This window comes from Hippocampus zosterae, chromosome 17, assembly GCF_025434085.1.
Source record: "Hippocampus zosterae strain Florida chromosome 17, ASM2543408v3, whole genome shotgun sequence".
Taxonomy (NCBI): domain Eukaryota; kingdom Metazoa; phylum Chordata; class Actinopteri; order Syngnathiformes; family Syngnathidae; genus Hippocampus; species Hippocampus zosterae.
In genome coordinates this window covers 4,825,627-4,838,867 of record NC_067467.1, presented here as the reverse complement: position 1 = coordinate 4,838,867, position 13,241 = coordinate 4,825,627, and the positions used below count along the sequence as shown (strand labels likewise).

Sequence of the window (13,241 nt, the reverse complement as noted above, 5' to 3'; positions counted from 1 at the left end):
TTAATGGACTTTTATGAAATTGTTATTGTGGACGCACGCGCATAGCTTTCAAGCTCGTGGCTGACTGCGCCATCTGGTGGCTGAATGACCGAAGTGCAGCTTCGTAGCTTTATTTCTGGCACAGCTCGGAAAAAAAAACAGTTCAAACCTTTCTTCGGTGTCAACTGACACCAATTTCCTGGTTCACTTGTTCGACTATGATTTGTTTGACAGGGGTATCGGTTCGCTTTAGTAAGCAGGCATTTTTCTCCAGACTCCAGACACTTTAATTTGCCTTCAAGTTTGCTGTTCAAAGTTGGACGTTCTCGACTTTAATGCGGTTTCCGCCAGATGTCTGAAAAGCGGACTCAGTCACTCGAGCACTTAATTCAACAATTAAATGTGCTAGCTGTGCGTTGGTGAGCCTACAAATGCTAATTTTCTCTCGTAAACTGCGATGCCAAACCGCTTATCTCGAGCCTTAATTTTGCAGAGGGAAATCGGCTCTCCTGTACAACTTAAATGGAGGAAAAGAATGCTTAGAGAGCTGGAAGGATGCCAAATGGACTAATTGAACCATTTCGTTTCATGGCTAATTTTCCCATATGTAAATTGTTCAACTATTAAAAAGTGTATTTGTTAGTTTGAATACACATTTATAAAATCTCAGAGAGGACACACCTACTTTCACATGTGTGTGTGTATAAAGAAAGAAAATGTTTTTACTTTGTATTATTTATGTAGAAGTTGATGCAAGGAGAAGATGCCTGATGCAAATCTTAGAAGGGGGAAAAACACCAAGCAAAACTCGTTTTGAATGATGTTAGATAAAGACGAGACTTGAACCCTCAAATAGGCTCTATGGGACCTTCCAGATTATCTATCAGTCAGCAAAGGAATCAGGATTTGGTCACTTTGACAGGCCAATGTTGTGGCTGGTCACACAGAGAGACCCGTGCCCCAACAAGGGGGGGGACCGCTGATCCTTGAGGATTAGAACACCCGGGAACGCCATCTGTTACACGTTGCTATGCCTCACTTCTTTTTTTTTTTTTTATCCCCATGCTTTGTTTGAGAGATTCAAGGAGAGCTGGGGGAGGAAACAAAGAGGTACTGAATTATTAATGAGTAATGTACAAGAGTCTACGTCATACGATACGTGCATTCGGGCGCACATTCCGCAGTGGGACGATCTTGCCTTTGTCCGCTTCACCTTGGAGAAGGTGTTCACTTCTTTTGTTTCCAAAGCAAACGGACTGAAGCGTTGCTTTGTTGCTGTGATCGACCTTCGCGTCAGCGCGAGGCAATATTCATTGTGGAAAGATGACATATCATCTAGATTTTTTTTAATCCGTAAAAGAAACATTTCCTTTCAATATACTGTATGACAATTTGAATTCACCTTTTGTGTGTGATTATTTTCCCTAACGATACATTTATGGCATTCAAATGTTGATATTGTGCTATATTTCTAATGGGTTCATATTCTGTTGCTGCAGTGGCTATATAAGAAATGTATTGTAGGCTTTATTTAGAGGACATTTCCATCACACTTCTCTCCCAAGGTATCCCTCAAGGTTCAGTGCTGGTTCCTCTAGTTTTCACCCTTGGTCAGACCATGCACTAACTTTCCTAAATTTCAACTATTAAGATGACAATGTCCATAAACAAATATTTTTAAATGACAAATAAACAATTAGCTTTTTACATTTCACATTACTGTACCACCAAATGTCCACCTTAGAGACAAGCTCCACAATGACCAATCGCGTCACTAATATTAAATTTTGAATGGAAAGAACTGTCTACAATTATGACAAATACTGTAAGTTCTGACTACTTGGACAAATCTATAATAAGTCCCCAATCTATCGATAATCAAAAATGACTTTCGATTAATTTGATAGTTGCTTAGTTGTCAATTAAGTGTTACTGTTGTTGATTATTACATGTACTTGAAGTGTGCAGATTGTCTCGCAGGTGATTTACGAGTCGATGTTAGCTGTAACCAGTTTTGCTCCCACCAACCAATTGGGATGAAAAGTAGCGGACATCTTCTGATTTTAGTCCAGCAGAGAAGACTTTGCGGACCTAATCTCCGAGAGTTATTAAATATTGTAAAAAAAAAACAATTTCCCCGATCAAACTTTTGACACTGTTGATTTTCATCTATTATTTTACACTGACATCAATAACACTGTTTTTTTTTTTTTCAAACGTCTGTGTGCAAAACTACACACTTTGTTGTATCAACAAAATGTTTTGAAACGCGGGTGCGGGCGCGCGCGTTTGTTTGCACGCGCACATCCAAGACCCACAATGCCCCGCGCGCAGCCAAGATGGAAGAACCCAGCAGCTGCCGGAGAACAATGTTTTGACTCGAGATTTTTTGGGGAAAACGGGAGCGCCGAGAGCCAACGACGCCGGCCTGAGGAGCGGCTTGTGGTGCTCATGCGCCGGTAAGTGACACGCCGGCCGTGGTTTAAAAGCAACACACACAAAAAGCCAGTTTCTAATGGCTATGTCTGGAAAGTTTAAACTTCTCGTGCGGGACAGACAACAAAAGCTGCCCGACGCCGCTCGGTTAGCATTGCTAAGCTAATAGGACCGAGCATCATTGTTCACTCGGGACTTTGTGGGTCATGCCCGTGTTCGTTGCTCCATCGCCGCATACGCTCGCTCCGGTTTCCGGAAGAACCAAGTCGCCGACTCTGATTAAATACGAATGAAAATTTATGATTTATTTTCTTTTTCTTTTTTTTTTTAATCCGAAAAGAAGCAGCTGCTCTTTCGTCCTTCATTATTCGTTCGTGAGTGTCCTCCAATTATAATATCTTCCAGTTCAACCGAAAAGGTAACTTTTTGACCAACTAAACCTCCTGATGACAGATGCAACCTTGGCATTGCATGTTTTGTTTCGATTTCGAGAGCTTGTGCGTTTTTGTGCGCCGCGGCGAGGTTGATACGCGTTGCTGAAATTGCGCGGCCACATTAATTATTGTCCCGCATCACAAAGAACAAGACGACGGAGGGCGCCCCGAGACAGTTGGCATTATTTGAGCCTCCTGACTTTTTGCCAACGCCGAGCAGCGTGGTTAAATCGGGACTAAAGTACCACACTCCATTTCATTTAGACCCCAGAAGGGAGGAATAAAATGTATTAAATGCGAGTTATGAGCTATCGTTTTGCAAACTGTGGCTCAGGGGTCCAAATTGGGTTCCAAGTATTTCATTTTATTTTTAAATGGTTTTAGGGCAGAATAAAAAGTGATGGTTGAGGAAACAACGTGGGAAGTCTAGGAAAAGTGCACAGGGACACCCTTTAAAGTGGGAGGCCCGAGTTGCGATGTCACTTAAAAAGAAGTACCCCGCAGGTGCTCAACAGCAATTTTTACGCTGATCACGCCAATGCTGTTGCAAAATACTTTACTGGAACAACAACTTTGTTTGCCACATGCAGCTTTACCGCTGCGTTAGCATGACTTTGTGATCAGAGACGATGGCGTGTTCAGACTTGCATACCACCGCTGTAGGAATTTAACTCTGTTGTAAAACAAGGACCCCTGTATTTACATTTGCCAACGGCCCGTCAAAATATATTTGGTAATAAATAAACCGCGTCCTTAAATTCAGACAGCCCTCATTTTCTAACAATGCCAATGAGTTTATGTTATATACTTATACTTAATACTAAGCATTGATTTATATTTGAACACTATCATTGGCAGCATCTTGCATCTCTGGATTGATGTGTGTAATCACACCAGCACTCATTGGCATATAATCCTCATGCAAATAGGATGACTGGATCAGACACAAACGGTCGCGCAGATTAACGTTCGATGGGAAACGGAGTAAATGCAGCGCCCCGCCAGACAAGAACCTCTTGCATTTGTCCTCGTGCCAGACTGCAGCCCATTTGTTGACCCTACCAATCATCACCTTTAATCTGTCTGAAGCCTATTTTTGCGCAGAGATGCTGACGATTATCCGGCCTCCTATTTTATTTCTCTCTCTCTCTATATGTCTCTAAAGCTGAGTCCATTTTGATCATTTTGTTCAACGGCTACAGCAGGAGCATCAACCTTTTTTTTTTTTGGTTTTTGTTTTTGTCGCAGGCCACTTTGGAGTTACGTCTTACCTCAGAGGACCGTTAAAACAGTGAAACCGTGTACATGTTTAATTATCGTATTATTATCGTATTATTACTTGTACATTAAAAGATGGCTCGTGTTGAAATCAGTTAAGTATTTGTTCCAATTATTACTCAAGCGAGTATAAATGGGGTCACAAAATTATTGCAAAATGTCACCGGTATTTATTACGCATGCCAATTTGGGATTTCAGCACAGATTTAAGCAAGGATCATGCAAGTTGACAAAAATGATTGGCTTTGCGGGCCTCATAAAATGATGTTAAACACATCTCAACCAGAGCTGCCAATAATTCTGGAGGATGCTGAAAATACACACACACATTATAGCTTATGCATGCTAATTATTCCGACTGCCTGTGTTTCTCCCGGCAGGATGAGACTGATTGCGACGCCATAGTTTTCCCCATCCAGCCGCCACCATGAGCATCATGCAAGACAAGTTAGGCAACGACTTCCTGCGCCCAAACGGCGGCATGGACAGCACCTTCGGCGCGGGCATGATCATGTTCAGCCACCTGCCGCCCGTCACCAGCTTCACCCGGCTGCATTCCGTCGGGCCGCAGGAGATGATCCTAAAGAAAGAGCGGGACTCGCCCGACTGCAGCGGCGGCGCCCTTCCAGGGGCGGGCGACTACGTCCACGCCTTGGGCATCAAGCAGGAGAAAATGTCTGAGCATGACTACCGCTTGCCGCTCTACCCGGGGGGGCTGGCCAAGACCACCGAGCTGCTGGAGGTCGCCGTCAGTAATCCGAACCTGCTCGTGCACGAAGTCAACGCGGCCAGCGTGAGTACTGCTCCGGCCTGTCAGATTAAATCGGGCGTTACCTTCAGTGACATTTGACCTTCAATGTTTAGTCCAACGTAAAATTGTGGTAAACACCTCATGAAACATTTTATGGAGGAAAAAAAAACAATGACTTTAATCTCATGGTAAAACTTTAAAAAAGAAAACTGGTTTCTTTTTTCTGATTTTATTTTGAGGGAAAGTTCAATTTTCTTATTAGATGGCCAGGTTTTAAAAAAATGACTGTACTTGTAATTTGAGCTCATATTTGTTGGTTTGTTTTGATGCTTTTTGAGACGATTAGTTTTTGCAAAGCTTTTTTTCTATGCCCGTGTAAAGTCTTTTTAGAGCCTGCTCAATCCTTGAATGAAACAAATCGTATGCGCTGGCGGCCTCTCACGCCGTTTTCCTTTGTCATCCTGGCAGCTGCCGAGTCAGTTTGGAAAGGAGCCCGGTGGGAGGAAAGGTCGCAGGTCAAACGGTGATGGACAAGAGAGCCGGCCAAGGAAGAAGCGGAGCGAGACAAAGGTTTGACGCCTACATTTTCTATTTTTATTTTAATGAATGAAATTGTGATGCAGAGTATACATCAGAGTCATTCGACTTACAAAATTCACACTTTTCACTATCAATTCAAAGTGTTGTTATTTTTCTGTGTAAATGTATTCCATTTTTCATACACATGGTGACCATCACGCTTTTCAAAAGTCTTTGCCATCAGTGGTAACTTTTCGTAAAGCATCAGAGGAAAAACTTCACCGACAAGCCAAATGGCTCACTGAACTGGGGTTTGCTGATTCCATACCTTGAATGTTGCCCGTAGTCCACGATGCTGGATGGAGGCAACGTGTCACCGGGCAGTAAACCTCACATCTGCGAACACTGCAGTGCCGCCTTCAGGAGTTCCTATCATCTGCGCCGACACGTCCTCATTCACACTGGTAAGACCGACGCCATCTTAATATTTTGTCTGCAAACTTCACGAGAGGCTCGAATAAACGCTCGGCATCTTGGCGAAAAGATTTATGATAGAATATACATCAATTCCTTTTTTAGGTGAGCGCCCGTTCAGATGCAGCCAGTGTAACATGAGTTTCATCCAGAAGTACCTCCTCCAGCGACATGAGAAAATCCACAGCGGTGAGTCATGAGACGCGCTGACGGGAAGGCGTCTACGCACTCCCCCCCGTACTTACCTCGACTGTTTCTTCTCGAACGCCGCCAGGAGAGAAGCCATTCAGCTGTGACCAGTGCAACATGCGCTTCATCCAGAAGTACCACATGGAGAGACATAAGCGCACGCATAGCGGAGAGAAGCCCTACAGATGTGAGAACTGCCAACAGGTATGACATTTTGATTTCCTCGTTGTCATTGTTGCCTTGCAGAATCAATGCAGCCTGTGCTTGGAATGTCACTTTTCAACCCATATTTGATTGACGCCGTCCATTTTCAAATCTACTTATCCTCACGGGGTGCCCGGTGGTCGACTGGTTAGCACGTCAGCTTCGCAGTGCCAGAGGTGCAGGGTTCAATTCCGGCTCTGGGCTACCTGTGTGGAGTTAGCATGTTCTCCCCGTGCCTGCCCGGGTTTTCTCCGGGTACTCTGGTTTCCTCTCACATTCCAAAAAGATGCATGGCAGGTTGGGAGGAAAATGGAATACCCAGAAAAAAAAACCCCACATAGGCACAGAGCAAACGGACAAAATCTACACAGGAAGGCCTGAGCTGGAATCGAACCCTGCACCCCTGCATCGTGGCGCCGACGTGCTAACCAGTTGACTGTGGTGCCGCCTGATTGAAACCCAAAGTTGAAAACCCGGTCTTGAGTTTGAAAACTCAACCTTTGCATGAAATCCTAAACTTAATCTGACACTTAACTCATTCACTCCCAAAGACGTTTTTAAACGTCTTTTCGGATTTGGTCCAGAATTGGCTGCTAACTTGAAACTGCAACCCAAGCTTCGATAACTAATTTGAAACCACAGCCCCACAATGTACATGACTGTTGGAAAACATTTTGGTTTCCCTTCAGTTTTTTTCCAGGACAGATCGACTGCTGAAGCACAAGCGAACGTGTGGAGATGCCCTGAGGAAAGTTCTGGATCCGAGCATGCTGGACGTGGCTTGCGTGGACATGGGCGGCTACGGAATCACTCAGGGAAACACAACGGCGGGAATCGGGAGGAAAAAAGGTCGCTCCAAAAATCCTGGTGACGGAGGCACCCGAAAGAAGAAGAAGGGGGACGCCGGGTTGAGAGCGCCTCACGTTCCCGCCGCTGTCAGCGGAGCCTACAGCGTCCACGACTACTCGCTCGAGAATCCGACCGTCTCCTCGATGACGGAGCCGGCGGGTCCCAGCGTGCAACACCATAGCCGCGCTCCTAAGATGGCGTTCAAGAAGGCCCATCGGAAGAGTCTAGAAAAAGGAGGCAAAGTGGATTCAGCAGAGCACGTTGAGGATCACGCTCTCATGCAGACAAACGGCAATAAAGTGGCCAACAACAATTACGACGACGCCATGCAGTTCCTCAAAAAGCGACGCTACCTCCAAACCGCCATGTCGTCAAGCGGGAGTGCCGGCGCCGAGTACGACCTGTTGTCGCCACACCCGACGGTCATTCAGATGACGGACGCCGACTCGGGAATACTGGAGAAGTCCAGTATTCCCGACGAGGTGCTGCAAAGCCTGCTGGAGCAGTACACGCACAAGCTGGACACCTCGCAGCAACACCACCTCCATTTTGATCTGGGCGACCAGCAGGTGGAGGCGCTCCAGCCCGCCTCGGCGCAAGACCTGGACGCCGGCTCCACTCCGCCCGGCGACAAGGGCATCATGATGAACGAGTACTCGCGCTTCCTACTGCAGGCGCTGGAGCGCACGAGCTACAGTGCCGGCTTCCCACTGGCCGCCTCGTCTTCCGGACCCTTCCTCTACTCGGAATGCGGCTTCATGCCATCGGGGGCCGCCGACGCCTCGCCTCAGCCCGCCTTTCAGCTCCTGGACGGCGCTCACCACCACCACCACCAGCTCACCCCTTCGCAGGAGCTCAACGCCTCCGCCACGCCGCCGTCACCCTACCCGATCACCCCGGCGGACCTCAATGGCCACAAGGAGGCGCCGCCCACCAAGAATGGCCTCGCCGCCATATTCCCGCTCTCCTCTTCGAAAGCCGCCCCCTACCAGATCGAAACTTTTGCGCAGGCTTTTGGGTCACAATTCAAGTCCGAAGATCGGATAAGGACGCCCGTGTCCGACTTCTCAGGGTACAGCAGCTTGCTGGCCGATGTCGGCGAGCCGGCCAGCCCCGCCTCCAAATCGCCGACCAGCCAAAGTTTCAGATGAGACCACACCTCAAATTTTTAAATTTTTAAATTTTATTTGTATTATTATTTTTTTAATATTCTGATGCCACTCCTCTTTCCCACCAGACAATTTCATGTAAATGTCTTTTTATTTATGGGGTACAACCGTGACAGGACTTATAAGTATAGTATTATTTTTTATGATTATACTAATATGACTATTTTTCACCAGCCAGAGGACTTAGTTTGGCAGGGAATCATGATAGCCCAAGATAGGAAACAAAGCAAAAAAAAAAAAAAAAAAGTATTACTCAGGAAACAAGAAGTTGCTGACATGATGAATGAGTGTGAACACTGAAAACACTTTCTCTTTGGCAATATAGAGATTATGCTGTCTTTTCGTGACCGTACTTGTATATGATTGATCTATATATATTTATAAGAATATATACAGTATATTGATACAGATTTAATCACGGTGGCCATCAAGGAAGAATGAGGGTTTTTTTTAGGGTGGAAAAAAGGTATACCTGTAGGGGTCGCTAGACAGCCATTGGAAAAACCTTCCATTTTTGGATGACCCGCCCTCCTCTTCCTCTTCATTTACCATCGACCGACCAAGCAGTTTCAGGGCCACACTGACCACGAAGAGAAAAAATGTTTACAAATTTGACGAAGCAAAATTGTTCCTCTAATTCATACATGAGAAAATTCTCCAAACACTCCATAGTTTTTAAAAAATTTATCAGTTCTGATAAGAAATCCTTTATTAGTTTTACAATGGAGAAATTTCCAATTCACAGCAGTAAATTTAAAAATGTCAAGTTTGTATCTTCATGAAAAATGTTATAAATTATTTCTCAAAATTGGAGTTTTAAACGATGATCTCTCAAAATTATAATTTCATGTAATGTATCACGTTGAATAGTAGTTGTGACTTCTTTGTCAACTTTCATGTCAGGCTTTTTTTTTAATGGTATGACGATACCTTTTTTATACTGAGACTTTCTCCTTGTAGCAGGCATTTATTTACACGGTGGAGGTGTGGCCCTCGTACTCAAGTCGTCTTTCAAGCGATTCTTTGAGCACTTTGAGCCGCTTTGCATTTGAGTCAAACTTTTCGTTTTGTACGATATGACGGACTCAGTTTTGGTTCGGGATTTGGGAGGCTTTGTTTAAATATCTTTAGTGGGAGGGGCGGTGTTCTGTCAGGGTCATTTGGGGTGGGGCTTTATTAAATTGCGATCATGTAATTGCAACCCTTCCATGTTTTCGCGAGCCCGTTTACTCTGCTGATGATTTGGTGTTTTGATCGAGTTGTGAAACCAAGCGGCCCTGCGCTAAAAGAAAACAAGGAACTAACGAATTTGTATGCATTTTAGATTTGTCCCGATAGATTAATTGGCTTGTTTAGTAAATGTTAGATGTCATTTCTAAATGTATTTATGCTAGTTTTTTTGTTGTTGTTAATTATTAATTGTAACGTCTTCCAGTGATCGACATCTGCTAAGAATTTGCCTCATATACCTCAGATCGATATTATCTTGAGATGCGGGGGTAGCACATCTCATTGTTTACAAGCCTTTATTGTAACACTACTTTAAAAAAAAAAGAAATTTTGTAAGTTTATTTTACAACAGCCAAATGTCATAGCTGATGATGTCACCATGTTGTTTTTTTTGTAATTTAAGGTTCTTGTGACTTGCTTCACTAAGACTTTGCCTGTCCAATGAATTAAAAGTGATTAGGGAGAAAAATGTCAATTAAAAAAAACTCATGGAGAAAAAAAATGCTTTTGTTTGTCTTTAGTAGAAAAGTTTGGGACTTTTATGTCAGAAAAAAACGACCATGAGACGTAAGACGTTTTGAGCCGAAAAAAACCCAACCATGTATAGTATGGCGTTTTTAGCCGAAAAAACCCCGACCATGTATAGTATGGCGTTTTTAGCCCATTTTTAGCCGAAAAAAACGACCATGTATAGTAAGGCGTTTTTAGCTGAAAAAAAACGACCATGTTTAGTAAGGCGTTTTTAGCCCAAAAAAAGCGATGTATAGTAAGGCGTTTTTAGCCGAAAAAAACGACCATGTATAGTAAGGCGTTGTGGCCCAAAAAAACCCACCATGTTTAGTAAGGCGTTTTTAGCTGAAAAAAACGACCATTATAGTAAGGCGTTTTTAGCCGAAAAAAACCACCATGTATAGTAAGCCGTTTTTAGGCCATTTTAGCCGAAAAAAACGACCATGTATAGTAAGGCGTTTTTAGCCGAAAAAAAACCGACCATGTATAGTAAGGCAGTTTTTGGCCAAAAAAAACCGACCATGTATAGTATGGCGTTTTTGGCCGAAAAAAAAACGACCATGTATAGTAAGGCGTTTTTAGCCCATTTTTAGCCGAAAAAAAACGACCATGTATAGTAAGGCGTTTTTAGCCGAAAAAAAACGGCCATGTATAGTAAGGCGTTTTTAGCCGAAAAAAACGACCATGTATAGTATGGCGTTTTTAGCCCATTTTTAGCCGAAAAAAACGACCATGTATATATAGTAAGGCGTTTTTAGCCCATTTTTTGCCGAAAAAAACGACCATGTATAGTAAGGCGTTTTTAGCTGAAAAAAACCGACCATGTTTAGTAAGGCGTTTTTAGCCAAAAAAAAACGATGTATAATAAGGCGTTTTTAGCCGAAAAAACGACCATGTATAGTAAGGCGTTGTGGCCCAAAAAAAACGACCATGTTTAGTAAGGCGTTTTTAGCTGAAAAAAACGACCATTATAGTAAGGCGTTTTTAGCCCATTTTTAGCCGAAAAAAACCACCATGTATAGTAAGCCGTTTTTAGGCCATTTTAGCCGAAAAAAACGACCATGTATAGTAAGGCGTTTTTAGCCGAAAAAAAACCGACCATGTTATAGTAAGGCAGTTTTTGGCCAAAAAAAACCGACCATGTATAGTATGGCGTTTTTGGCCGGAAAAAAAACGACAATGTATAGTAAGGCGTTTTTAGCCAATTTTTAGCCGAAAAAAAACGACCATGTATAGTAAGGCGTTTTTAGCCGAAAAAAAACGGCCATGTATAGTAAGGCGTTTTTAGCCGAAAAAAACGACCATGTATAGTAAGGCGTTGTGGCCCAAAAAAACCGACCATGTTTAGTAAGGCGTTTTTAGCCGAAAAAAACGACCATGTATAGTAAGGCGTTTTTAGCTGAAAAAAAACGACCATTATCGTAAGGCGTTTTTGGCCGGAAAAAAACGACCATGTATAGTAAGGCGTTTTTAGCCGAAAAAAACGACCATGTATAGTAAGGCGTTTTTAGCCGAAAAAAACGACCATGTATAGTAAGGCGTTGTGGCCCAAAAAAAACGACCATGTTTAGTAAGGCGTTTTTAGCCGAAAAAAACGACCATGTATAGTAAGGCGTTTTTAGCTGAAAAAAACGACCATGTATAGTAAGGCGTTTTTAGCCGAAAAAAACGACCATGTATAGTAAGGCGTTTTTAGCTGAAAAAAACGACCATGTATAGTAAGGCGTTTTTGGCCGGAAAAAAACGACCATGTATAGTAAGGCGTTTTTAGCCCATTTTTGGCCGAAAAAAACGACCATGTATAGTAAGGCGTTTTTGGCCGGAAAAAAACGACCATGTATAGTAAGGCGTTTTTAGCCCATTTTTGGCCGAAAAAAACGACCATGTATAGTAAGGCGTTTTTAGCCGAAAAAAAACGGCCATGTATAGTAAGGCGTTTTTAGCCGAAAAAAACGACCATGTATAGTAAGGCGTTGTGGCCCAAAAAAAACGACCATGTATAGTAAGGCGTTTTTAGCCGAAAAAAACGACCATGTATAGTAAGGCGTTTTTAGCCGAAAAAAACGACCATGTATAGTAAGGCGTTTTTGGCCGGAAAAAAACGACCATGTATAGTAAGGCGTTTTTAGCCCATTTTTGGCCGAAAAAAACGACCATGTATAGTAAGGCGTTTTTGGCCGGAAAAAAACGACCATGTATAGTAAGGCGTTTTTAGCCCATTTTTGGCCGAAAAAAACGACCATGTATAGTAAGGCGTTTTTGGCCGGAAAAAAACGACCATGTATAGTAAGGCGTTTTTAGCCCATTTTTGGCCGAAAAAAACGACCATGTATAGTAAGGCGTTTTTGGCCGAGAAAAAAAACGACCATGTATAGTATGGCGTTTTTAGCCGAAAAAAAAAAATGACCATGTATAGTAAGGCGTTTTGGCCCCAAAAAAAACGAGCATGTATAGTATGGCGTTTTGGCCCAAAAAAAACGACCATGTTTTTTAGCCGAAAAAAAAAACGACCATGTTTTTTTTTCGGCTAAAAATGCCTTACTATACATGGTTGTTTTTTTTCGGCAAAAAATGGGCTAAAAACGCCTTACTATACATGGTCGGGTTTTTTCTGCCAAAAATGCCTTACTATACATGGTCATATTTTTCGGCTAAAAACGCCTTACTATACTTGGTCCTTTTTTTGGCCAAAAACTGCCTTACTATACATGGTCGTTTTTTTCCGCTAAAAATGGGCTAAAAGCATCTTACTATACATGGTCGTTTTTTTCGGCCAAATACGCCTTACTATACATGGTGGTTTCTTTCGGCTAAAAATGGGCTAAAAACGCCTTACTATACATAGTCGTTTTTTCCGCTAAAAATGGGCTAAAAACATCTTACTATACACGGTCGTTTTTTTCGGCTAAAAACGCCTTACTATACATGGTCGTTTTTTTTTCGGCTAAAAACGCCTTACCGTACATGGTCGGGTTTTTTTGGGCTAAAAACGCCTTACTATACATGGTCGTTTTTTGGGGCTAAAAACGCCTTACTATACATGGCCCTTTTTTTTTTTGGCCAAAAACTGCCTTACTATACATGGTCGGTTTTTTTTTCAGCTAAAAATGGGCTAAAAACACCTTACTAAACATGGTCGTTTTTTTTTCCGGCCAAAAACGCCTTACTATACATGGTCATTTTTTTCCGCTAAGAATGGGCTAAAAACGCCTTCCTATA

General features: G+C 42.9%; 1 protein-coding gene across 1 annotated transcript; it reads left to right on the top strand.

The window, feature by feature from the left end:
• Positions 1 to 1,985: 1,985 nt before the first annotated feature.
• Positions 1,986 to 10,014, top strand: znf281a (zinc finger protein 281a). Its single transcript, XM_052048370.1, has 7 exons — positions 1,986 to 2,438; positions 4,508 to 4,920; positions 5,347 to 5,448; positions 5,744 to 5,861; positions 5,977 to 6,060; positions 6,146 to 6,264; positions 6,954 to 10,014. The coding sequence occupies exons 2-7, from the start codon at positions 4,555 to 4,557 to the stop codon at positions 8,262 to 8,264; spliced, it is 2,100 nt and encodes a 699-aa protein (XP_051904330.1). The 5' UTR covers positions 1,986 to 2,438; positions 4,508 to 4,554; the 3' UTR covers positions 8,265 to 10,014.
• Positions 10,015 to 13,241: the final 3,227 nt, after the last annotated feature.